The 25,894-nt window shown below is 54.7% G+C and overlaps 1 protein-coding gene across 1 annotated transcript; it reads left to right on the top strand.

Annotated features, from left to right (window-relative positions):
* Positions 1-13,923: 13,923 nt before the first annotated feature.
* SLC66A3 (solute carrier family 66 member 3) lies at positions 13,924-23,384 on the top strand. The gene is made up of 7 exons (XM_081101580.1): positions 13,924-14,169; positions 16,039-16,121; positions 16,257-16,326; positions 18,477-18,534; positions 19,828-19,948; positions 20,380-20,421; positions 21,949-23,384. The coding sequence occupies exons 1-7, from the start codon at positions 14,027-14,029 to the stop codon at positions 22,038-22,040; spliced, it is 609 nt and encodes a 202-aa protein (XP_080957706.1). The 5' UTR covers positions 13,924-14,026; the 3' UTR covers positions 22,041-23,384.
* The last annotated feature ends 2,510 nt before the right edge of the window (positions 23,385-25,894 follow it).

Raw genomic sequence — 25,894 nt, 5'->3', positions numbered from 1 at the left:
GGCAGAGTTCGCGGGAATATAGACAACACGTCGGGTTGGAGAAGGAGGTGTCGGAGCTGGTCCCTGGCCTTTTCGTGTCGTCACTAATTACAGGTTCCCCTTCATCCTCTGTAAGTCAACGCCCTCCACCTGACCCCCACGCCCCCTGAGGACATCACTGCCTGCACAAAGACCCAGGGAGAGAGAGCTGTGGAGGGCGTTCTTTAAAGCCGTTTCCTTCTCTGTGATGAGAATGCTGTCGGAAGCAGAAAGAAAAAAAAAAAAGAAAGCTCTTACCTAATAAAACGTTCCGAGGAGAGATGGGTCCAGAATTGGCTAGCTCAGTGACTCCGTACCCTCCAAACACCCGTCTTTCCACGTCCCCCTGACGCGCTCAGCAGGCGGACCTGCCCCCACGTTGCAGGCTCTCCTCCTGGTTGTGAGAGGGCTGCAGCCGTCCAGGCATCTCATCCGAACCAGCCAGGCTCTCATTGGCCAGCGTTGTTCCTCAGGCCTGGCGCCTACACCAATCACGAACAAGGGGAATGAGACCCCAGCGACTGGCCTCGGCCTCCCCTGAATCCTGTGGGCAGCGGACATTTATTTTATTTTTATTTTTTAAAATATATTTTTATTGATTTCAGAGAGGAGGAGAGAGGGAGCGAGAGAGAGAGAAACATCCATGATGAGAGAGGATCCCTGATCGGCTGCCTCCTGCACGCCCCCTACTGGGGATCGAGCCCACAACCCGGGCATGTGCCCTTGACTGGAATCGAACCCGGGACCCTTCAGTCCGCTGGCCAATGCTCTATCCACTGAACCGTACCACCCAGAGCCAGAGTGGACATTTAGACACAATCAGCCGAGAGGAAGGAGAAATGAATTTGAAATGTGGAGCCAGCTGCCCGCCGGGGTTCCCCCTGTTCCATTTCCTTCTTGGTCACTAGGAGTGAGGGAGGGGGAGCGAGGGGGGGTGAGGGGTTTGAACCCCACAGCACAGTCCTCACAAAGGAATTCAGCTACACGGAGACAGGCACGCCCTGCGGGGCTTATGATAATGGGCTCAAATTCCATTTCAATTTGTTGAAAAGTCACATTCAATCTCATATTTCTCTCTCCTTCACCTCCAGGGGCCTCCACTGTTCAGGGTCCCCCACCGACAGCCTGTCCATCACGCCGATGGAAATGGGAACAGGGCCACGTTCTGTGCCGTTTTCCTGATCACCCCCCCGGGGCAGGGCTTGGTTTAAACATTGTGGCTTGTGAAGCCTGTGAAAGCTCCCGGCGCTCTAAAAGCACCCAATAAAGGCAGCTCTTAAAAGCAAAACTCTTGCAGGAAGTGTTTATCTATTACTCTGTAGCTTTAAAAAACAATACAAAGAATGCGATGCCTCTGACAGCAGCCCCAGGACAGGGGCCGCAGTTTAAGATGCTGTTTCACAAAACTCACAAAAAACGATGACAACGGCCCACTTTATAAGGGCACTGTGTGTGTGTTGTGTGTGTGTGTGTGTGTGAGAGAGAGAGAGAGAGAGAGAGAGAGAGGGAATGCACATTATCTGTCAGGTGGGTCAGTGGTTGGAGCATCATCCGTGCACCAAAAGGTTTAGGGTTCAACTCCAGATCAGGAACCATACCCAGGCTGTGAGTTCAGTCCCCGGTCATGATGCCTTAGGGAGGCAACTGGTCGATGTTTCTCACTCTCGCCCTCCTCTGTCTCTCAAACCAATAAAGAGCCCTAGCTGGCGTGGCTCAGTGGTTAGAGCATCGGCCTGCAGACTAAGGGTCCCAGGTTCGATTCCGGTCAAGGGCATGTACCTTGGTTGCGGGCACATCCCCAGTGGGGGGTGTGCAGGAGGCAGCTGATCGATGTTTCTCTCTCATCGATGTTTCTAACTCTCTATCCCTCTCCCTTCCTCTCTGTAAAAATCAATAAAATATTTTAAAAAATAAGAAGTGCCTTCCTTTTAAAAAAGAAAAAAGATCACGGGCACAGGCCGGGGTTGTGGGCTCGATCCCCAGTGGGGGGCGTGCAGGAGGCAGCCGATCAATGATTCTCTCTCATCATAGATGTTTCTATCTCCTTCTCCCGTCCTCTCTGAAATCAATAAAAACATAGTTAAACAAAAAAAAGAAACCAGTTTAAAATCAATAAAGACATCTTCTCAGGTGAGAAAAAAACACTCACAACGTACTGTCCAAGGACGCGCTGGCCGCTCCTGCTGTTTACAGTGTTGGCTTAAATTTCCTGATAAACACCCTTCCCTGAGTCCCCTCCTGACCGGGGGGGGGGGGGGGGGGGGGGGGAGGATGTCCTCCAGGGCCCATCGCTCACCGTCCCCTGCGCCCCATCCCACCCTCACACCTTGCGGGCCAGAGGCGGATGCGGTTTCTCTGTATTTCCTCTCCCCCCCCCACCCACCGCTCCTTTGCGTGGATTTCCCCTCGGTCTAGAATACCCCCCCCCCACACACACACACACACACACACACTCCCTTCTTTGCCTGGAGGCCACGACCGGCAGGTTTGAGGAATGGCTTCGGCCGAAAGCCCAGCAAGAAGCCTCCGGGCCTCACATCCTCAAAGGCGTCCGTTGTCAGGGTCATTCCGAGCGGCTGCCATTTTCCACTTTTAGGAAGAGGCCTGGCAGCAGCACTTAGCATCGGCCGTCAGTGCTGGGCTGGGCCGAGAGAAAGCCGGTGTTGCTCCAGCTGCCGGCTCTGAAGCAATAACAAGGCCATTATCCAAGGAGAAAGCCGTTCCTTCCATTAGTGACGCTGTTTAAGGGGAGCATGAAAAGCTTTTAAAGCTTCGAGAGCGAACACGTGAATTTTCTCTCTTAAAGCAAGTCCCCAAATGAATGCCCTGCTCTTCGAATAGTCCCCAGACGAGGGTTTCCTGCCATTAATTCCACAGCCACCGCGCATCCTCCTGTCCCCCACGGCTCCCTCGGGAGAGCCAGCGTGTGGTCAGGGAGGACTCGGGAGATGAGGCCTGCTTTTATTCTTTCATTTATTTATTTTCAAATGTATTTTTATTGGTTTCAGAGAGGAAGGGAGATGGAGAGGGAGAGAGAGAGACATCAATGATGAGAGAGAATCGTGTATCGGTTGCCTCCTGCACGCCCCACACTGGGGATCAAACCCACTACCCGGACCTGGGCCCTGACCAGAATCGAACCGTGACCTCCTGGTTCATAGGTCAACGCTCAAGCACTGAGCCAGGTGGCGGGCTGTTCTTTGTCTCCTTTAAAAGCAATAAAGCGTGAGTGACCCTTTGAGACCATCGTGCCCATCCCCTTCTTCAGAAAGCTGAGTCCTGCAGGATGAGGAGGCCCTTTCCGACGCAAGCACTGGTGACGCTAAGGGTCGAGGAGAATGAGCAGCAGTCTGGTCGCACATCTGGGACCGCCCGCGTCCCTGACCGCAGGCCCCAGACCTCCTGGTCAGCGGGGACAACAGCGGAGTCGGGAGCACCGGGCCGGCAGAGCAACAGGACTCTCGCTCATGCACCTGGGAGGTGAGCAGTCCTCGGGGCTGCAGGACGCGGGCCAGCCCTCGAGATGATCTGCGCAGCCCCCTTCCACTGTCCCCATGGCAACGCGCACAGGCCTGCTCTCTGGGACTGGTTGTCCATGACCAAATGGATTTTCTACTCTGTGGGCATTAGCATTGCATCAGCGCTTCGCAGACCGCAGGACAGAACCTGCTCTTGGCCTCTCCCATCGCGTCCCCCAGGTTCCCTCGTGGACAAGGTCAAAGGGGTGGCAGTAACCATCCGCTGTCCTCGGGGCTAACACAGCAGCGAGGCCAGGCCTTGAGGCCAAGGAGATGGCGACACCCAGGCCTGAGCAGGGACCAGGCCTGAGCAGCGACCGGTGCAGTGGGCGCGGCTGCCTGGCCCTTTCCAAACGCAGCCTCGTGTGGATACAGAACGTGGTGGAAGCGTATACAGCTGTAAGAAGGAACGGGATTTTCCGACATGGGCCTGGAAAACGTGGTGAGCCAAGTAAGCCAGACACAGACAAACACTGCAGCTCCCACTTCTGTGGGTACTTGGCGTGGCCACGGTACAGGGACAGAAAGCAGACCAGAGGGGGAGGGTTAGGGCCTGGGAGGCAGGGGGAGGGTTAGGGCCCGGGAGGCAGGGGGAGGTTAGGGCCCGGGAGGCAGGGGGAGGGTTAGGGCCTGGGAGGCAGGGGGAGGGTTAGGGCCTGGGAGGCAGGGGGAGGGTTAGGGCCCAGGAGGCAGGGGGAGGGTTAGGGCCTGGGAGGCAGGGGGAGGGTTAGGGCCCAGGAGGCAGGGGGAGGGTTAGGGCCTGGGAGGCAGGGGGAGGTTAGGGCCTGGGAGGCAGGGGGAAGGTTAGGGTCTGTGTTCAGTGGGTACGGACAATAAACGTCTCAGGGACGATTGTGGTGATGCCTGCACAACACTTAATGCCAGTGACTTGTACACTGACAATGGTTAGATTCATAAATACCATGTTATGTATATTTTACAATGATTTGTAAAAAACCTATTGGGCCGAGAATGGGCTTCAGTCCTGGCATCAGAAATGAGAGAAGTGGGGAGGGGAGCAGTCCGCTGGGAGTGGGGAGGTCAGGCCTGGGCACAGGCACCGGCCTGTGGCGGGCGGAGGCCGAAGAGGCAGTGCCCCGGGCGCCGCTGTGGACCGGACGTGGCCTCCAGGTGCCCGGCCCACGGGGCTTACAGCTCACCTGCCAGTCACCTTCATCCTCAGCAGATCAGGCAAACGAGCAGCCAGCGGGTGACAAATGCTCGCGATCAAGGACGAAAGCCTGGCCCATTTGTCATGTTGACATTACGAGTCCAGCAGGTCTTGTTGAGCGCGGGGCTCCCGTCCCCCCGGATGTGACAGGCCATTTACCAGCCGGCACCGAGGTCTTTCACAGTCACTCAATTTACTCGAAGCGAGCACAGCTTGGGGGATTGAAGCAATAGAATTTTAACACTTAATTACTTTGCTTCCTCATTGACAAGACAGCTACATGCAATGCGATTTGTCATGTCATTAGGCGATAAATATTGAAAACGGCAAACAGACCGATGTGAGCCAGCAGAGCTCGGCCCAGCAGCAGGGGCCTGAGCTGATGCAGCAGGGCCCCATGACCGCTCCCTCGGAACAAGGTGAAACCATGGGTTCAGCTGCATCAGGCTCCTGTAATCAGCAGGTGTCTACAATCTGAAAACCCGGTCAGTTAAATTCTGCTCTGCTCCCAGACACTGACCCTCGGACCCTCCCGGCCAACTCCTGCCCCAGGGCCTTTGCACTGGCTGTTCCCACTCTTAACTGCCCTTTCCCTTCACAGCACATGGCTCCCTCATGTCATCCAGGTCTGTCCTGCAGCGTCACTTCATCAGACTCCTCCCAGTTACCTGACCTAAGACGGCGCCCTCCATCGCTCTCCATCCCTTTGCCCTGCACACTCCTTGGCACCGCTTCTCTCCACCGGGCATTTTGTGGGTGTTATGTCCTTAGGTCGATGCCTGTGTGTTGTCTTACTTGTCTGCACCCACTACACGTGAGCTCCGTGAAAGCAAGTCCCTTGGTATTCACTGCCTAGCACGGTGCCTGGCGTGGAGACGGTACTTGAGAGAAAGTGTTAAATGACTAGCTCATGTCCTTCCTGTCGTCACCCCGTATTGCCAGTGAACGATGCCAACCTGCTATACGAATACAGTCAGAAATGTTGGGCGACATCACCCGAGTAACTGTCAAACGCCTGAAGGATACCAATCACCACATTAGCGTGGCTCTGGGAGGTAAACACCGGACGGGAATGTAGGGAGTGCATGCCAGCCCCGCTCACAAGATCCCATCTCCGAGCTACGCCGCCTCCCGCCTCGCAGCTCCCAACGTGTTCACACACGGGCTGGGCTGTTCCCTAGCAGCAGCTCACCCCGGGCAGAGCCTGGAATGAAACGTCTTACTTTCCTTTAGCCGGATGGTGGTTCTAATTATAGCGCTCGGCCAGCCGGCGCGCTGTTTATTTACTCCTCCACGGCCGGGCCTGCTGATTGAGAGTTCGGGCGTCTACCTGGGAAGTGGTGACAAACGATGGCCGTGGCTCAAGGCCGGTACGATTAGAGCAGGGGGTTAAGGGGCCCGGGGTGCCACCTGCTCCCGCAATGATGCCACTGCGTTGCTTCTAAGCTGCACGCCCGGGCGCCGGCACGAGCAGGGACTGGGCCTGCCAGTAGGTTCCTGGGAGGGCCTGAGCGTGGCCTGGCACGTGGCTCCTGGGAGGACACTCAGATGCCAGCCCCCCGCAGGCAGCTTTCCCGGCCGCGGTTGGGGGGCTGAGTGCCTCTGTCCAGATGAGGGGGGGTGCAGCCCCCTCAGTGAGGGGCCGGCGAGTCCTGCAGGATGGCTGGGGCTGGGGAGAGAGACCAGGCACTCGGGCGCACCTTGGACATGACAAGCGGCTCCATGTGGCTCCTCAAAGGGAGGTCCAGGGAGACGCAGGAAGGAGGCGAAAGTGTACCAGGTTAGGGGTGGGTAGCCCTGGGCTCCAGGCGGAAGGGCCCCCTGCTCGTGCCACGAGCTCTCTGGGTGCTGGGCAGTGGCGGTGCTGAGTGAATGGAGGGTAACGGAGAGATGGCCACGGAGGAAGAAGCTGCGCCCCCAAACCTGGTGCAGACTCTGAAGAGGGTCCCCGAGCCCTTTGGCCCCTCGCAGGGAAGGCGCCGTGGAAACCAGCTCTGGAGGAGGCGGTCTCTCGGGGACCCGGATGCACCTCAGTGTCTCACAGCCCCTGTGCTGAGCCTGGGGGAGGGGGGTCCCCCCCCTGTGAGCAGCAGGGGAGTCCAGCCAGCAGGTGCGCAGACGCCGGTCCCCGGCCGGGCCTGCTGGCAGAGGCGCAGTGAGCTCACCCGTCTGCAGGTGTGAGCTCGTAAGGAAACATTTGTGTTGTGCAGGGCCAGTCTCCGCTTGGCCAGAATCTTGCTGTAATTGCAGCAAATGCCTGGCGCCTCGAAGGCTAAGGAGTCAGCCCAGCAGGGAGCCTGGGGCAGGGCCAGGTGGTACCAACTCACACCAGCAGCCAGTCCCCAGGCGGCTCTGCAGCTGCCTCCTGTCCTCACTTCGCCATCGAAATTCTCCTTCCCAGTTTAGCCTGGCCAGTGTGGCTCAGTGGTTGAGCATCAACCTATGAACCAGGAGGTTAGGGTTCGATTCCCCGTCAGGGCACATGCCCCGGTTTCGGGCTCGATCCCCAGTAGGGGGCGTGCAGGAGGCAGCTGATCCATGATTCTCTCTCATTGATGTTTCTATCTTTCTCTCCCTCTCTGAAATCAATAAAAATATTTTTTTAAAAAATAAATAAATTCTCCTTCCCAGCTTAAAGGTAGACATGGAAGTGAGCCCAACACTGAGCTATCGGGGAAATCAGCCCCCACGCCAGCCCCACCCCCAAATGGAGGCCCATGAGGCCTGGTCCCTCCTCATCGCTGCAGCCACAGTTATGACTCTGGGTTGCAAGGTTCCTGAGATACCGTTTAGCACAGTGGTTCTCAACCTTGGCTGCACGTTAGAATCCCCTGGGAATCTTTTTTAAATCCTGATTTCTGGGCCTCATCCTCCGGAAATTCTGTTTCTTTGTGATGGGGTGAGGCCACAACATTAGTAACAAAGAAACAGAATTTCCGGAGGATGAGGTCCAGAAATCAGGATTTAAAAAAGATTCCCAGGGGATTCTAATGTGGAGCCAAGGTGGAGAACCACTGGTTTAGTCTAAGCCTTCACATGTTACAGGTGCAGGAGCTAAACCGGAAGGGGCAGGCGCTTTGCACAGAGCAAGCAATAAAAATAAACTGTGAAAGGCTGAGGAGGGCACAGCTGAGGGTAAAGGAGTAAGTAATTAAGTCCCACAGGTGACAGAACTGGCTGGAGGCGGCTGCCCCTTCCCCCCCAGGCTCTACCATGTCGGTGCTGCTGGTGGCTGTGGGTCTGTGGACGGTCTGGCCCGTGGGCTGGGAAAGGAAGGAGCTGAGTAGCTTGCAGACCCTCCCCGCTCCGGACCTCCCCGCTCCTGGCCTGGAGATGCCACCTGAATCCTATTTATTTGGGGTGGGGCTCATCTTCCCCTGAGCTCAATCCTCCCTCCCCTGGGTGACCTGGGCCACCCACAGATGGAAGCTCCGCTCAGATCCTCCATCCTGTTGTTACCAGACTTCCCGTGAGAGTCCGCCTGGGAGGACACAGGCCACGGCCATGGCCACCGCCAGCTGGGCCAGCTCAGCGTGACAGGGCTCAGACCCCTCTCCCCACCTCCCCCCCGCCCCCCAACACGGAAAGTAGCCCTTCCTAGACCACTGGGGCTGGAGGGCTCCGTGCCCCACCTTCTCCCAGGCCCTGCTGGCCTCCCTCGGGGCACCTGCCATGCCGCTCACTTTCTGTCTCAGATCTGAAATGGTCTTCGGGAAGGAAAGGACCAGGACCTCACATCTCCCTGGTGCCTGGCTCCTGGCAGTGCCCTGGGATGGAGAGGCAGGCAGGATGGAGCATGCGAAGCTACAGGCTGCCCCCTGCTGGCCCGCACGTGTGCTGCGATCACTCCCAATTCAACTCCCGCCCTAAAACAGGAGTGGAGGTCCTCCCGCTGAGGCCCCGCCCCAGGGACCCAGAGTCCTCAGAACATAAACCGCTCAGCGCATGTGTTCGGTGGCCCAAGTCAAACCCAGGAGCCTCCGGGGTGACTTCCAGCTGTCAGATCCCACGTTTTCAACACCAGCCCGGCCTCCGGCACCGTTTGTGTGGGGTGCTTTTCCTCGGCAAGTAACAGCTTAAGAAGAGACGGGGAACTGGGGGGGTCTGGTACTGGCACCGCATTTCCTGCCCATGTGGCGAGTGAGGGTGGCGGTTCCCTGAGCCCCAGGTTCTGCACCCAAACCCCGATATGATCCCCCGCCCCCCAGGCTGAGAGCACAGCACCCAGGTGGGCTCGCTCTGAAACCCCAGGTGCAGAGCGACTTCTGCTTGCAGCGTGGAGTCTCCAGGGAGGTTTAAGCGATGGGCTCCACGGCCCTTCACTCGCTGCCCCTGTCCTGGCTTTAGTTCTCTCCTCCATACAATGGAACTGACACTGTTCACCTGATGAGACGGGGTGACAGCGAGTTGGGTGAAACCCTTTGTAAACGAGTTCCAGCCTCAGAGAGTGCCACCTCCAATGTATCCCAGGTGAGTAATTTTCCTAAACTGCAAACCTGACCGTCACTCTCCCCGGCTTAAAGTCCTTCGAGAAGTCTGCTTTTTTTTTTTTTTAGACTTATAGCAGGATTTTGATCCTGCCTCCCTTGCTTGCCCCACACTGAACACCCCGCACTCTCTTATCCATGCCTTTGTGCATGCTGTTCCCTGCCTGAAATGCCCTTCCCACCTTGTCAGCCTGATGGACTCCTACTCATCCTTCAAGACCGCACTCCTGCCCTGATCGGTTTGGCTCAGTGGATAGAGCGTTGGCCTGCAGACCTAAGGGTCCCGGGTTCGATTCCAGTCAAGGGCATGTACCTTGGTTGCAGGCATATCCCTAGTGGGGGGGGGGGGGAGGAGTGTGCAGGAGGCAGCTGATCAATGTTCCTCTCTCATTGATGCTTCTAACTCTCTATCCCTCTCCCTCCCTCTCTGTAAAAAATCAATAAAATATATTTTTTTAAAAAGACCCCACTCCAGGGACCTCCTCACCTGGGGAGTCTCCCCTTCCTCATGGGCTTGACCAGACCACGCAGTGCCTTACTCTCCAGCGTATCTAACCCGTTCCTGCCTGAAGCATGCCCTGCTGCAGAGCTCGGTCTCACCAGGCGGTGGGCTCCCTCAGAGAAAGGGCAAAGATGACGTCATTCCTGCCCCCCCATCCCCAGCACCCAGGGAAGTGACATTCAGCCGTGCTGGATGAATGAGGACGGGAGAAGGAGTCTGGCCATAGGAAGAGTGGTCAGAGGACCGCCTGGGAGATGAGCAGGCAGTGAGCTGACCAAGGCGGTGGCCACACTGACGGGGACCTTGCAAGGGTTAGGGAAGGTTTCGCGTCGGCGCTGCTGGCCTTGATGGGCTCCGGTCTATTCTGGAGAGAACATTCCGTGCCTGGGACCTGAAATCTACACCGCGCTCCTGGCCCGGGCTTCCAGCCCACGGGGTCTCTCTGTGCTGCGGCCTCCATAGCAACCTGACCACGGACACCCACATGGCCCAGCAGCGTGGCCACCTGGGCCGGACTCTCCCAGGTGGGAGCCAGGGTCTCGTTACATAACTGGCCCTGTCACTTCTCGACAGGAAGGAGCAGAGAGTTATCCGCATGTATCTTTGCTTTCTTTTTTCTAAGCTCTAAGGTTCCCAGGAGACTTGCAACCAGGGGACCAGCGGGCAGCGGCACCTCGTCCCAGGCTAACCCCCTGAACCCGTCTCCAACCTGTAACTGTTTCCCCGAGTCCACGCGGCCAGCCGGCTCACTTCTGCCTGTGGCTTTCTTTTTAAGAGGCTGAGGCAGCACTCTGAGCAGCCCGATCGAATCCTCTCGCCCCGTGTACTTTTGCTTTGCGTGTTAAATTCGCTTCCTCTTGTGCTAGCGTTTTTGGCTCTGAATTCTCTCTTTGCTGAACTCAAGAACCAAAGCCGGCATTGCCAGTAACGCTGGTAGGTGATGCAGCATACTGCCTAATGTTCCTGGTGGTAATTAATACGCTCACTGAAGAGGAAGGCTGTATGGTCTGTAATCGAATTCTCATCCATGCCATCTCCTTGACAGAGATCTTTCTGACCCCTCGTCCTTCCAGAACATTCCATCGTCTCCTAGGGCCCTGTCCGAGTGGCTCATCTAGGACCCATTTTGAATTTACCAGGGCGATCGAGTTCTCAAGCATGCACTTCTGTGACCCAGAGAAGAGTGGTGTCGCCCGGCCGGCGTAGATCAGTGGTTGAATGCCAACCTGTGAACCTGGAGGTCACGGTTCAATTCCTGGTCAGGGCACATTTAAAAAAAAATGAAGCGTGGTGTTGACTCTTACCTTCCCAAGGGCTGTGGTGAAAGCGGGCAGCCTTTGCCAATTAGGGGCATTTTATTTTATTTATTATTTTTTAAAAATATATTTTCATTGATTTCAGAGAGGACGGGAGAGAGAAACATCAGTGATGAGAGAGAATCATTGATCGGCTGCCTCCTACACACCCCCAACTGGGGATCGAGCCTGCAACCCGGGCACGTGCCCTTGACTGGAACCGAACCTGGGCTGACACTCTGTCCGCGGAGCCAAACCAGCGAGGGCAATTAGGTGCATTTTAAACCCATGCCAGGGAGTGGCATTTCAAACCCACTGCTGTCCTTGGCAGAGCCTGGCCAAGAGAACCCATCTTGATGAAAGGGACCCGTAGGGGGCGCAGTCACACTCCGTAATTGGTGTGTGTGTGCAATGCGGGAGTTTTGTTAAAAGGAAGGTTCTCGGTCAGTGTGTGTGTGTGTGTGTTATACATGAGGCATGTGAATATATACAGAAAATGTGTGTATATATATGGCTGAATCATGTGCCATATTATTACCATAACTGACCTCAAAAATGTTCACTTCACACTAATCTTTCTTTACATCTCCACCCTCTCACCCAAACCCTCAGCATTTTAAGGGAAGTTCCAGACATCGTGATATTTAAGCTGTAAATATTTCAGGATGGATGCCTAAAAGATAAGGACTAAACACATACACACAAGCATCATCTTTATTTTCCTCTTAAAAGTTTCCTGCTAAACATCCTGTTCTCCTTCAGCTTTGGAAGGAGGACTCGAAACCAGCTCTTTTTTTTCCAGAGGGAGAGGACGCTGGCCAGGGGAGGCCCGGTGGAGGAGGGAGGAGGGAGGAGGGAGGAGGGAGGAGGGAGGAGGGAGGAGGGAGGAGGGAGGCGGGAGGCTGGGGCACAGAGAGGCTGAGGTTAGGAGCACAAAGACAGCCATCCTGCTGGCATTGCATTGTGTGCTTTTTTCTGCTTCATAACCTGGATCAATACCCATGCAATTCTGAGTTTGAAAAATGCCCATCCCTCCTTTTGTGCCATCGAAGTTGCCTTCTTTTATCAACAGAAGTCTCCTTTACCGCCTTAAGAAAAATGTCCACTGTGGAGTGCCGTAGTGCAAGGCGTGGGCGGGGGCGGGTTCCCGGCGAAGGCCCTAGCCCCCAGGGAGGAGGTGTCGGGGCAGGGGTGCTCCCATTCTCAGCCGGGGAGTCTCTGTCCCCCCAGGACTGTGAGTCCTCCAGCTTCCCCAGGACTGTTTCCCGTCTGTAAAGGGAGGAGGATGCTCATCTACAAAGGCAAGTAGTAAAGGTCGTTACAAGCTTTAATCTCTGCAACAAGTAGTCAGAAAACCAAAGAAAAACACTTTTAGGAAGTGAAAAATCCCAACAAGATGGTCCATCCGCTGTAGGCAGTTAGACGGGTGTGAGCAGAGCAAGGACGATGGGCCTGGTAGGAAGGGCGCCCGGCGGAAGGCCCCAGGTGCCTGGCAAGGGACAATCAGCGGTAGGGTGGGGCCTCGCCCCCAGGGTGACCTTTCCTTCCCTAGCTATCCTGGTCACTGGGTTCAGACCCCCTGACCTTTCCTCCGGGAGATAACATCCAGGCCTCAGTTGTATTGCAGCTCTGGGCCAGATAAGCAACCAAAGCAGCCACGGCTGACTGACCTCAGGACCAGCTGCATGGAATAGTGACCCCCTGCCCAGGTGCCGGCCAATCATTGAGGACCACAACCCTGCAAGGACCCACCTAGAAAACCGCAGGAAATTCTATAGATCTTCCCTGGGAGCTGCCTACAATCTCCGCCCTTAAAGCCAGTAGGAGGGAGGACCCAGTGTGCTCTCCCTCCCGGAGCGGGCCCATACCTTTCCTCTTCCTTCCCTTCCCTTCCCTTCCCTTCCCTTCCCTTCCCTTCCCTTCCCTTCCCTTCCCTTCCCTCCCCTCCCCTCCCCTCCCCTCCTCTCCCCTCCCCTTCAGGGATACAGTCCCCCCCCCCCACACACTTTATCATTAGTTTCCTCACTCCCAAGTTCCAAGGGCCCTTCCTTTACCTCCATAACTCGTTTCCTAAGCCCTTTTCTTCTAGGAATTACTTCTTGTACGCCTGTGATTTACCCAATAAATGTTCTCTTATAGTTTGGGTCTTGCCTCTGAATTCTTTCCTGACCTGAACCCAAGTAGGGAGGTTGCTAAATCCAGGTTTGGCCTGAGCCCACCGGTCAGACAGCCGGTGCCGTTCAGCCGCCGACAATACATCCCCCTGCGAGGGGTGCCCGTCTGCCCTTCGGGGTCTGCCCACCCAGCCCGTGAGAAGGCGGGGCTGGGGGAGGCGGTCTCGGGCTCAGCTCTGCGCGGGTGGACTTGACGCGGAAAAGTGAATCAGCAGCGGGCGTAGCCGGCCCAGCGCAGGGCTGACTCATTGTGGCCTGGGCGGGCCTGGGCGGGGCGACCCGGGAGCGGGGTGGAAGCGGATTGGACCATTCGGACGTGGGCGGGCCAATTGGGTCTCTGGGTGGGCGTGACCAGACAGGGACGGGCGGGGCCGGGTGGGAGGAGTGGACACTTAGGGGGGCGGGGTGGTAATCCGGGCGGGATCGCCGACCCGGGCCGACTGGGCGGACCCCGACTGGGCGGACCCCGACTGGGCGGGCCTGGGCGGGGCGACCCGGGAGCGGGGTGGAAGAGGATTGGACCATTCGGACGTGGGCGGGGCTCCCCAGACCAATTGGGCCTCTTGGTGGGCGTGGCAAGACAGGGAGGGCGGGGCCGGGTGGGAGGAGTGGACACTAGCTGGGCGGGGTAGTCCGGGCGGGATCGCCGATCCGGGCCGACTGGGCGGACCCCGACTGGGCGGACCCCGACTGGGCGGACCCCGACTGGGCGGGCTCGGGCGGGGCCGGGGCACCGGCGGAGGCCTGAGGCCAGGGAAGGCGGAAGGACTGGGCCAGCCCAGCATCCGAGCGCGGAGCCGCTCCCCTGGCGCTGCGGCGGGATCCGCGGAGCCCGCGCCCCGACCCCGAGCGGCCGGCGCCATGGGCTCGGCGCTGCTGTGGTTCTGCAACTGGAGCACCCTGGGCGTGTGCGCGGCGCTCAAGCTGCCGCAGATCTCCGCCCTGCTGGCGGCGCGCAGCGCGCGGGGCCTCAGCCTCCCGAGCCTGCTGCTGGAGCTGGCGGGGTAAGCGCCCTGGCGGCCGGGCCTCCTCCCCCGCCTCTGCCTGCGGGAGCCCCGAGAGCCCGGGGAGGAGGTGGTGGGGTGGGGGCGAGAGCCCCTGACCGCGGGGAGGGCGCCTCCCGGGCATCACTGCCCCTCGTGATTTGCTGCCCAGCCTCCTGCGTGGAAGGACCCGAGCGCGCACACCCACGTTGAGATGAGGAAACCGGCACCCAGTCAACCATCTCTCACTCCCCCGTGAGTGACGAAAGCGGCTGTGGCCGTGAGCCGGGCCGCTGCACCTGCAGGCTCTCCGGTGCCGTCACCTGTCACCCAGCGGCGTCCGGTCCCCGCGGCCGCACCTCCACGGTGCTTCGGGTCACCCGGGAGCTGAAATCGTTCTCGCCTGGCGAGCGGTCCCTGAGCCGGGGGAGTGTCGGGACACCGCACCCCGCGGGCCTGGGCGATGCTGGCGTGCGCAGCGCCCCCCGCCGCCGGGAATGACCGCACCCCCCCCCTCGGGCCACGCCCCGCTTTGTCTGCGTGACGGGCATCGCAGCGCCCCGGCGAGGTTCGCAGGGCGGACCGGCCGCAGGATGCATCTCCCAGAACCCCTCCTGCAGGGGTCTGACTGAACATCACCCCCAACTTTCCCCCCCTAGGACCTCGGTTTCCTCGCCTGTAAGATGAGGGGTTGGACTTTTCCGAGGACCCTGGGACTTTAAAACTCCACGTTTTGGGGTGGGGTGGGGCGGGGTGGGGCGGATGAGGAGAATGGGGGGCTCTTTAGAGGCCGCGGAGGAGGGACACTGGGTTGAAGGGTGGGGAGACCAGCAGAGGCCGCTCCCGGAGACGAAGGTTCACCCATCAGAATCGGGGTGCGGGCCCTGACTCCGTGTCTAAAGACCTACAGGAAGTCGCAGACTAGGAGGACTTGGCCGGGAAGATTCGAATGAGGGGGACAACCTAGAAACCTATCGGTCTAGCCCCTCGCTCCCCCTTCTCTCCTGCCCACCCCCTCCCATCTCCCCGGAGGCTCTGAGGGCCTGCCCTGGCACCAGCGCTCCAGGAGGGGCAGCCGTGGGGCACCCCCGGGATCCGGATGGGGATTCCAGTCTGGGAAGGAGGGCGGCAGAGGAGCGGGGGCCGGGGGGGGGGGGAGGGTGAGGGGGCCCAGCCAATGAGAGGCCTTGTCTGGAAAGGCTTGGCAGACGGGAGGGTGAGTGACCCTACCCCCTGGGCGGGAAGATGAATGAACCTGCACCGGGAAGACTGGCAGGTGCCCTTAAGCCAGGAGCCTGCCCACTCCCTGCCCCGCTTCCGGAGATAGAGGAGGCCAGGGCTTGACCTTCACCCAGCCCCTCCCCTGTCACCTTATCTAACAGTTTCCTGAGCAAAAACCAGCCGTCTGGCAGGGCTGCGGCTCCTCTGGCCCCGGAGCCTGGGGTGGGCGTGGAGCCGGGTGGCTGGTCTAAGGGTCCGGCAGGGATCATGCGTGGAGGCTGGCGCACAGAGATGCCAATGAGAGGACTGGGCACAGAGAGGACCCCGGAACTGCGGGGGGTGGGGGGCGGACAGACGGCTGCTGTCACTTTGCTGTTACTGGAACAGCTGTCCAGACAGATTTCCAGCTCTGGGGACAGCAGACCTGTCCATCTCCAATCCTGGTCAGCCCACTGCCCTCCGTAAACATCATTGTGACCATCCTAACGCCCGTGCGGGTTACACCCAGAACCCAGCAGGAGGGATGCTCCAAAAACCACAGAGATCATGACCTGAACATTCCACCCTGTGTTCCATCTTCCTCCTCACACCTTCGGGCTGCAGCCACTCTGGGTGCGGCTGGCCTCCCTGTCGGGTCAGCGAGTTCAGGGGTGCCCTCCCTCTCCCCAGGTTCCTGGTGTTCCTCCGGTACCAGGTTTACTACGAGTACCCGCTGCTGACCTACCTGGAGTACCCCATTCTCATCGCACAGGGTGAGGCGCCCTCCCCCTCCCCCCTCCTCCCCTCTAGCCCCCCAGCCTCCACCCCTCCACCCCCCCCCGTCCCCCCCCCCACCCCCGGCACTGCCCTGGCCCCGCCTCCCCCTCACACGGAGCCTTTCCCCCCAGATTTCGTCCTGCTGCTCTGCGTGTTCCGTTTCAGCGGGAACGTGTACCGGGCGGCGCCCTACGTCGCCCTGTATCCTTCTGCATGGGAGGGTGGAGATGGGCCTCGCCTTGTTGGTGGCGCTAAAAAGAATCCCAAATGCAGACTCCATGCGAGCCAAGGTCTCCACCGCCCAGAGGTGCCCTCCCCTCCCAGGCCAGGGCGCCCGTGGGGCCAGCTGGCTGCATGGGAGGTGGATTGGGAGCTCCCTGCTGGGCCTGCTGAGCAGAAGCCCCCCTGCTACCAGCTCTAACTTTTCTTTAGGGGGAGATGTCCCCACAGAATCTAAGTTATGTGATGAGAATGTCTGACATTAACGCAGTGCGCTGACACACCTGGTCACCTGTTAGCTTGCTCAAGGTCAAGGTCAGGCCCCTCGTGCAAACTTCAGGAGGGTCTCAGCGGGGGTGCGGTCCTCACACAGACACATCCCATCTTCCGTGAGCCAGGTCCTGGCTTTCAACTCTTTGTAAAAACTCCCTCTCTTGTTGACTTTCACACCTTAAAGGGCCAGGCAAGCCTTTGATTGGCAGTCAGTTAAACCTGCCACACCTGGGACTTGTGACCTGGTGTTTCCCAGAGAGGAGAGGGGGAGGTGCTGCCGGCCTGTCTGCCCCGAGTGCCTTGAGCCCGCTCCGCCCGGGCAGCCCTGGCCATGGCCCGTACCCCCTCTAAGCTGCTGCTGCCCATCTGTGAGATGGGACAACGATGCCTCTTTAGGGTTTTTTAGGGAACTAGCAAGTCCCCGGAGCACAGGACAGGCTGAGGGCCTGGCACAGTCGTTGTGGCTGTTTTTCTAGAAGCCCCTCTGCGGAGTGGAGCTGGGTGTGCACAGTCCCGACCCTCTGCTGTTTGATCGCGTTTCCCCCTGACTCAGTTTCCCTCTGCAAACCCAGGGATTGCACAGTCCTCCTGCCCTTGGGCACTTCAAGGTTAGCCCCAGCTGCTTAAAGGTTTTTGAGCACAGAGTACTCTGACATTGAAAAGCCTGGCGTGATTTACTATTTAAATAAAATGCAACAACTTCCCTTTGTGCCAGTGGGGAGGCTGCAGATTCGAAAATGTGGGTGCCCTCGGCACCTCTGGAATGTCAGCGGGATGTTCATCACCGCCTCCTGTCGGCTGTGACATATGGCACCTAAGTAAGTAGGGTTGCCACCTTGGTAATGAATGACTTTCTAGCACAAATATGTCCCAAATATTGCAGGGGACGTAATTACACGAATCAATTGTTTAGGATCTGAAATTCACATTTAACTGGGTGCCCTGTATTTTTATTTGCTAAATCTGGCCACCCTACAGAAAAGTCATCTCTAGGATCTCGGTAGTGGCTAGTGTAGGCCAAGTTTTATAAAATGTCTATCAGGGATGAATGGAATGAGGTGCAGTGGTAGAATATTGGACAAAAATTACTGCAAATGTTCTTTTTTAAAACGGAGCCAGCTTTCATCCACCTGGATTCAGGCTGCCTTTCTGGTGTCGCCCAGGTGGCTAGTAGCTAGTCTACTGACTTTTAGCACAGAACATTGTCTGTTTCAGTCCCTTCATTTAAATAATGTTCTTAATTACACTCACAGCAACCTGTTGGGTCCCTACAATGAGCCACAAAGCACTGAGTAGGAAGAGGGGGCAAAGAATGTTAAGTCCATTTTGCAGATGAGCAAACCAAGGTGGAGAGACAGGACTGAACTTGCCCGTGGTCACAGCAGAGGTCCCGGCGGTCCTCAGGGCCTGGCCACGCCCCTCCAGCTTGTCCAGCTTCCCTAGCTGCGCTGTCTATTCCTCCTGTCGGCCAGCTCTGCTGCCCGCTGCTGTCACCCCATTTTCACACAGGGGCTCGGGAAGAGGGGTAAGAGTTTCATGTGGCACGGGTTTACAGGACGTGCCTGCTTTATAATGTTGGCCCCTTGTAAGAGCTGAACTCAGGACATCACACAGGCGACGTCTGCAGGGTCGGGAATGAAACCGGAAGCTAAAATCCCCTGGGAATTCCCAACCCGGCAGCAGGCCGAGCGCTCAGGGGTCTGTGCCTTCTCCCATAAGCCGCTGCTGTGCACTGGACTCCTGGCTCACGGGCACTGGGAGCCGGCCTTGTCTTTTCCAAGTCTACCAAGTTCTCACCGGGGTCTGGGGTAGTTTCCACGGCACCGGCCAGGGAAGCCACTTCCTTAACACTCCGTAAGATTTGTGACGTCCTGGTTCCTGCTCACCCTGCAGAAGTGGATCATAGACCTGGCCATGGTGAGTGCCGCCCGAGACAGCAGCCTGCCACTTGCCTCTCCCTGTCACCGGCCCCGCCGAGCACCCGATAGATCAAATGTTCAACCTGCTCATTTCCACCCGCACGGAAGGGCGGTGGGGAGAAGGGGCAGGCTCTCCAGACAGGGAGCCAGTATTCCCACGTCCGTGCTGGGAAGTGTTTTACTTCCCTTTCTGCGCCCTGGAGAACCAGACTGGGACCTGAGCAGAAGTTAAAGAGCTTCCGGTCCGGTTAGTCATTACATATTGGCCACTTGCGAATTCTTTTTGTCCTCCTTGGAAGAGGGTACTGAGCTCTATACTAGTGCTTCTTTCCTTCCTGTTTAAGGGCCCAAATGCGCATGCTGTGGGAATAGGATGCCAATGGGGGTCAGGTGACCACAGATCTCTCCAGGTGACAGAGTGGAGGTTTACACCCAGGGGAAGAGAGGGCACAAGTTACTGCCTGCCACACCCAACCCATGCATTTCACCCCCTTCCCCCCAACATCTAAGCACCCTTCTTCCTTCCAGTCCCGTTCTGGGTTGGACTCTGTGACAGAGAAACTGGATTGTCCAGGCCTTGGTTAGTCCCCAAATGAAATGCTCTACTCCACCCACAGCTGAAGTGGGTTTGTAGAGGCGCTGGGTGGGCGCAGCCAGGCAGCGGGCCAGCGGGTCGGGGTCCTGGCAGGGGTGCAGGGCCTGGTGTGTCACCACGTGGGTTCATTACAGGAGCCAGAAGTCCAGAGGTGACGCCCCAGCCGCTGCTGTGACTGTGAGCCTGTAGCTCAAAGCGGCCTGGCCTTCCCTGGGCTCTGAAACACAGTAAAGTCTCTCTCTCTCTATTCTTCAATATCTTTTTTAAAATTGATTTCAGAGAGGGAGATAGAAACATCAATGATGAGAGAATCATGGATCGGCTGCCTCCTGCACGCCCCACACTGGGGATCGAGCCCACAACCCAGGCCTGTGACTGGGAATTGAACCGGTGACCTCTTGGTTCATAGGTTTGATACTCAACCACTGAGCTAAGCCAGCCGGGCTGGGGCTCTCTTTTTATTGCGGGAGGGGGCTGATGAGCCTCCTGGCCAAGCAGGGACTTTTCTCACTCCCATCTTCTCACCAGCTTCAGGCGGCAGGTGCTCACCCAGCAGAGGAGATGGTGGGTTATCACTAACCTGGGTCTTGCCCTGGAATAGATGGGCTATTCGCTCACTTGAAATGGTGGCTTCCATCTCTGGTGCTCTTTTCTCACGAGGGAACTCCTAACTTTCTCCCGTTTTACCTGCCACAGAATTTATGTACTTTCATCAGCGCGGCCAGTAAGTTTGCGCAGCTGCAGTGCCTGTGGAAGACGCAGGACTCCGGGGCGGTGAGCGCGCTGACCTGGGGCCTGGCTTCCTACACCAGCGCCAGTAAGAACAGACTCCTGCCATGGGAGTCCTTCCCCGAATCCGCATCCGCCTGGGGGAAGGAGGGGGGGGGGAGCTCCGTTTCCTTTATTTATAAAATAAGGGGGTAGACTTCAGTGATTTAACATGGATTTTAGTTAGTGGGAGCCTTTCAATGAACCTTTTCAGGGGCTTATTATGTAAATGAGATTTTCAAAAACTTGGGTTTGGGGTGGGCGAGTGTGAGTTAGCACAGAGGGGAAGGGGAGCTCGGCTGGGGCATGGCTGGCTTTGCTGCTTTATGAAATACTGCGCTAGTGAGGGTTCTGTGCTAGCCAAGTCTTTTCAGGAACAGTGAGCATCAAGTCCTGTCTTTAAAGTGGAAAGACATTCGCTAAATACCAAACTGTCTGAGAAGCGAGTTGGTATTTATTGCCAAAAATCTTCTGTTGCAGCAAGAATAATAACTACCTTAATGACCACCAATGACCTCACAAGTAAGCAAAATGTTTTTCTGCCACTTCCTTTTTCAATATGCCTTTTGCCGCCGCCTTCGTTTGTCAATGTCCTTAGCAGGTCACCGGCTCCCCTGTGTAATGCATGTAGAGGCCAGGCATATACTCCTGGTCTCCGCCAGTCACCGTGCTTGTACTGAGCATCTCCTTTGTGGTGCCTGGTAGTCAGTTCCTATCTTTGCGGAGCGTCCGCACGGCCAGTGGGAGTGGACAGGAAAGCAACCACACACTTAGCTACTGAAAAATACTGTGAACTGTGTTTGAAAGAGTAGGACGGGACGGGCACCCGCAGGGAGCCTGCCTGGATGGAGGAAGCTGGGAAGGTCCGCTTGAAGATGGGTGGCCTGGAGGAGGTGGGAAGAGACTGCTACAAGCAGCAGCGTGAGGTCAGCAGCAGAGAGGACACAGGCCTGGCCTGGGAGTGTCAGAAGGCGGGACTGCGCATGGGGTGCCTGAGGAGGGCAGGGAAGGTGGTGTCATGATGGTCCAGCCCCTCAAACAGCAGCGGAGGCCCTTGAAAGCAGGGGAGGGACAGAATCTTTTGACTCCATGTCCTTGCTTTTCTTAAAAGGGTTCCTGTGATGGAGAAAATGCGTGGGTTACCCTACGAGTTTTTAACTCCCAAACTGTGCCTGTACAAACATTTTGGGAAATGTTTATAACAGATGGGGTTTGTCGCGGACACTTCGTCGCTCTGAGAGGGAGTGAGGGAGTGAGCGTGCTGTGGTCGAAGCACAAACTTGGGCCAAGAGAGGAAAGGGAAGGAGGCAGGCCTTCCTCACAGGACCTAAGTCCCTGCGTGGAAAGAAGGGCCAAACCATAACCCAACAGAACCACCTGCTACTCAGAATTAAGTTTGAAGATTGAGAACGTTCTCACTTGTTTTGTGACACCTGTCCCAGAAAGTGATCCCTGCATCTGGAGATGACCTTTGAAAGCCCGTTCAGCTCATTAATACCTCATACTAGTAAGCGGCTTACACCAGGCAGACCTCGTCAAGTCTTTCCCAGGAGTGCCCGCCACCAGCACTTTTTTTGAGAGCCATGTTTCCATGGTTACCTCAATATAGACTGGGTTTTGACGTCATGCATTTTTTCAGGTTGACCTTAAGAGAGTGCTCCACACCTTTCCTTCCCATGCGGTGTTCTGAGACGCCCCTCACTGCCCTCAAGACTTAAAAATATGACTAAAGGGGAGTGAACAGTTGTAATATTCCTTGTCAGCCAGAGCCAGATTCCTCCAAGTTAAACACTGAAGATGAGAAATTATTATTCATGAAGTTAGGCCAAGTGGCCAGTGGTAGTCATGATGGGAAGATCATTTTCCCAGAAATATTTGGAACCACATTTGGGACCAAAGTTGTTCAAAAGTTCTCATGATCTGTAGTTCATTTCTTTGAGGGGGAGGGGTGTGTGGAGCTTTATTTAGGCTTTTAGAGCAGATTGATTTTGTTCTCTGATGTGAAAACAGTATTTAACATATACTTTTTCTCTTCTTGGCTGCCTTCAGTCCTTATACGTTTTGTGGTCACGCTGGCTTTAAACCTGTGGGTGACAGCGACAGTCCTCCGCTACCGGAAGACGAGTGTAAAGGCTGAATGATGGATGCGTAATTCTGACACACAAAGTGGATTTGGAGTAACTGAACCAAAGGAAAGAAGAACTCATTGCTAAATCGAGGTCTTTTATAAATTAGTCAATCATTTCTGAAACTCGGAAGCCAAAGGTATTTTAGACTTGAAAGAGCCATTCAAACACGTGTTTAAAAATGACCCTCCACCCCCCACTTTACTAGGTCAAGTTGGGACACGGACAGCTGCAGTGTTGAGAAGGTTGGTGGTTAATGGAAACCATCCAACAACCATTTTGAGATTGCTTTGCCTCTTAAAAGTCATGATTAAGTTCTCTCCAAAGAGCTGACTCTATTTTTCAGCTTTCAAAATCTTTTAAGAAATAAGTCCTCTCCACAGAAAAAATGAGCATCAAGTGGGTTTTGCTCGGTCAGAAGAGTTGTAATCCATTACTAGGGGTTCACTTTCTGGGACTGGTGTCTAATTGCAACAGATATGACAGGATGGCTTTATTGTATCATAATACAGTATAATACCTGCTTACGTGTCACAAGTCTATCAGGGCAAGCAAAAATGTAACTGGCTTGAATTCATATGCCAAAGCAGTCCTTTAACTTCATACTGTGCCTTTAAGTAATTCCTAACAAAATGTACTATTGGATGCAATCTCTGTGATGAAGCAATTCACGTTCTGATTTAAGCACAATGCTGCCTTTTTTAAAAACTGCTTTTAATATATATGTGTGTGGTGTGTGTGTGTATTAGTACATATACACACACATATATATATATACACATACATATATATATTATTGATTCTGGAGAGGGAGATGTAGAAACATCAATAATGAGAGAGAATCATTTCACTGATTGGCTGCCTCTTGCATGCCTCCCTCTGGGGATCAAGCCTGCAACCCAGGCATGTGCCCTAACCAGAAATCGAACAGTGACCTCCTGGTTCATAGAACAACGCTCAACCACTGAGTCACACTGGCCGGGCAATGCTGTCATTTTTATAGAGGCCACAGCCATGCAATTAACCATTCTTAGAATTTGGTACAAAATACAGCTTATCTCGACCAGGTTTTGTGTATTGAAAATATATGTAGTAAAGGGTATTGCTGAGTTCTGGCAATCCTTATGGATTCTATTCTCATTACAGTATCATTCTAAACATGACAAGATTATTATTATACATGGTATTTTTCTATAAAAGTTTATAAAGCCTAACACTTAAAAAACTCTTTTCCCCCTTATAACTGAATGGCATTATTTTGGTGTGTATATACATATATGCAGTAAGTAAATGATGCTTATTGGATGTTTTGGTTTCCTGTGTAAAATAAACTTTCAAATTTTGAAATCTGCTGAGTCTTAAAACTGTTTCAATGTGATTAGTTTTCAGTTATGTAAAGTGCCATTTAAAAATATAGATTGTGGTTAATCCTTTTAGAACGACTGCTTGGGAACAGCAGGAACAGAAACATGGCATCTAAAAATAACATCATTCATTCCGTAGTTCTTAGATCATAGTTGTCACTTTTTAAAAATCCAAGTAAATCCTTTCTCGTGTGCAGTTACAATCTGTTGGTATACATACAAATTGTGACTTTAGTCCAACAAATATTTACACATACTTTTCTTATTAGTACTTTATCATTGTTTAAGCAGTGGTTCTCAACCTTCTGGCCCTTTAAATAGTTTCTTGTGTTGTGACCCAACCATAAAATTATTTTCGTTGCTACTTCATAACTGTAATGTTGCTACTGTTATGAAACGTAATGTAACTACCTGATATGCAGGATGGTCTTAGGCGACCCGTGACGGCCGTTTGGCCGCCAAAGGGGTCGCGACCCACAGGTTGAGAACCGCTGGTTTAAGGTCACTCCTTTAAGAATATGCCCCCTTGGAGGGCAGTCTCCATCCAAGGGAAGGGAATAAATGTTTGAGCCATTTCAGACCCTCCACACCAGTTTCCGAGCTAATCCCACAAGGACCCTGGCAGTAAACCATCTCCATTTTGCAGACGAAGGCACTCAGCTCGGTGAGCGGCCTGGCCCAGGTTAGAGCCAAGCCATGTCCAGGAAAGAACGCACTGATTACCAGAGAAATGCTTCCTGGAAGCCACCTGTCAACACACTAGTCTTACAACACAGGCACCCTGGCTCTCCTCTATTCTCAACACAAGAGCGGAGGTTTGCACGCCCCTTAAAATGCCAACATCAAATCAGAGGCAGACTCCTGGGTGAAGCTACCTTTTGTATTTCTCCGCGCGTAAACGACAGGGCCAAAGATTCACAAGTTAACCACCATGCATCCAAAACGGAAACCATCCCCACATGCCACGATATTTTGAATTTAAAAAAACAACAACTAGCCCTAACCAGTTTGGCTCAGTGGATAGAGCGTCGGCCTGTGGACTCAAGGGTCCCAGGTTCGATTCTGGTCAAGGGCATGTACCTTGTTTGCGGGCACATCCCTAGTAGGGGGTGTGCAGGAGGCAGCTGGTCGATGTTTCTCTCTCATCCATGTTTCTAACTCTCCCTCTCCCTTCCTCTCTGTAAAAAATTAATGAAATATATTAAAATAAATAAACAAATAAAAATACAATAACTAAATTTGCAATGAATATTATAAAAATAAATATATTACTCACAATTCGGTTGTTCTTGAATATTTTCGGCTGAAAATTCTCACGAAAAATGACTTTAAAGTTGGTCAGGGCTGCCACTTAGGGAAAATATTTTCTTCCTAGAGACGCACGTGGTGTGTGAGGAAGGCTGGCTGCTTGTGTCTACAGATGCTTATGGTATACAATGGGTTAAGTTTAGTTATGACTTGTTGGCTATACCCATCTTTTTAGGGAAGGCAAATTTTGGGAGTAAATTTTAGGTTGCAGCATGCCAGGAGTATTTCACAGGAAAAGTATAAAAATGTTTGTGTCTTAATTATTTATTTTTTAATATAAAAAGCAGGCATAAAATACAATTACATTACTACAAAGATGCAGCAAATTTAAAAGAAAATCAGGGGGATATGATTTTTGTTCAAAGGGGACAGCTGATCAAATATTTGATTATCTAAACCATGCAGTTCAACTTAGTACAACTTCAAACAAAACTCATGGGGAAGGGAACCAAGGAGCCGACGCGACGTCCCCCCAGCATAACACCCGGCACTGTCACACAGCGCCCCTCCTCAAAGTGCTTCCCGGACAGCCACAGCCGCAGCCTCTCCCCGCTGAAGCCCGCCGGAGGACGGAGTCAGCAGCAGTGTCAGTGCAGGCGGAGCAGCTCAGGTGTGACTTCCTCCCGCCAGAGTACAGAACAGGCTTCTTGGGGCAGCTCCACGGGGCACGTGGTGCGAGGCCTGGTGGCCACCAGGGTCCTAGGCCAGATTAGCAGCAGCCGCAGCACTTCTGCAACGGGGTCTGGCCGCCGAGCGCTCCTCCAGGACCCAGGCAGACAGAACGCGCCTGCGAGCCAGACTCCTGTACCCAGCGCAGGCCAGCTGTAGACACTCACCTACATTTTAGATTGACTGGGACACTTACCCTTTGGCTACAGCATTTTAAATGTTCAGATTAAAAAAAAAAAATTCTTGCTTCTAGATAACAATTTTTTAAATACTTTTCAAAAATTCACTATACACCAATTTTCAACAGTAATACCAATTTTACTTCTACTTGTCTCACTTATCCCCACGAAAGTACAAAACTCTAAGAAAATCCCAGTATTCACTACTTTTAGTTCTCAATAGGAGGTATTTATGGCTCTAGGAGAAATCAGGTGTGAGGAAAGAAGCAACTTTTGGTCTTTTATTTATCTTGGAAGCTTTGGAGCCTCCAGAAAGAGAGAAGCTGGCACAAAATCTGGCTGTTACACC

Source organism: Myotis nattereri, assembly GCF_964212035.1.
Source record: "Myotis nattereri genome assembly, chromosome: 10".
NCBI lineage: Eukaryota > Metazoa > Chordata > Mammalia > Chiroptera > Vespertilionidae > Myotis > Myotis nattereri.
This window is presented reverse-complemented; position numbering and strand designations above follow the sequence as displayed.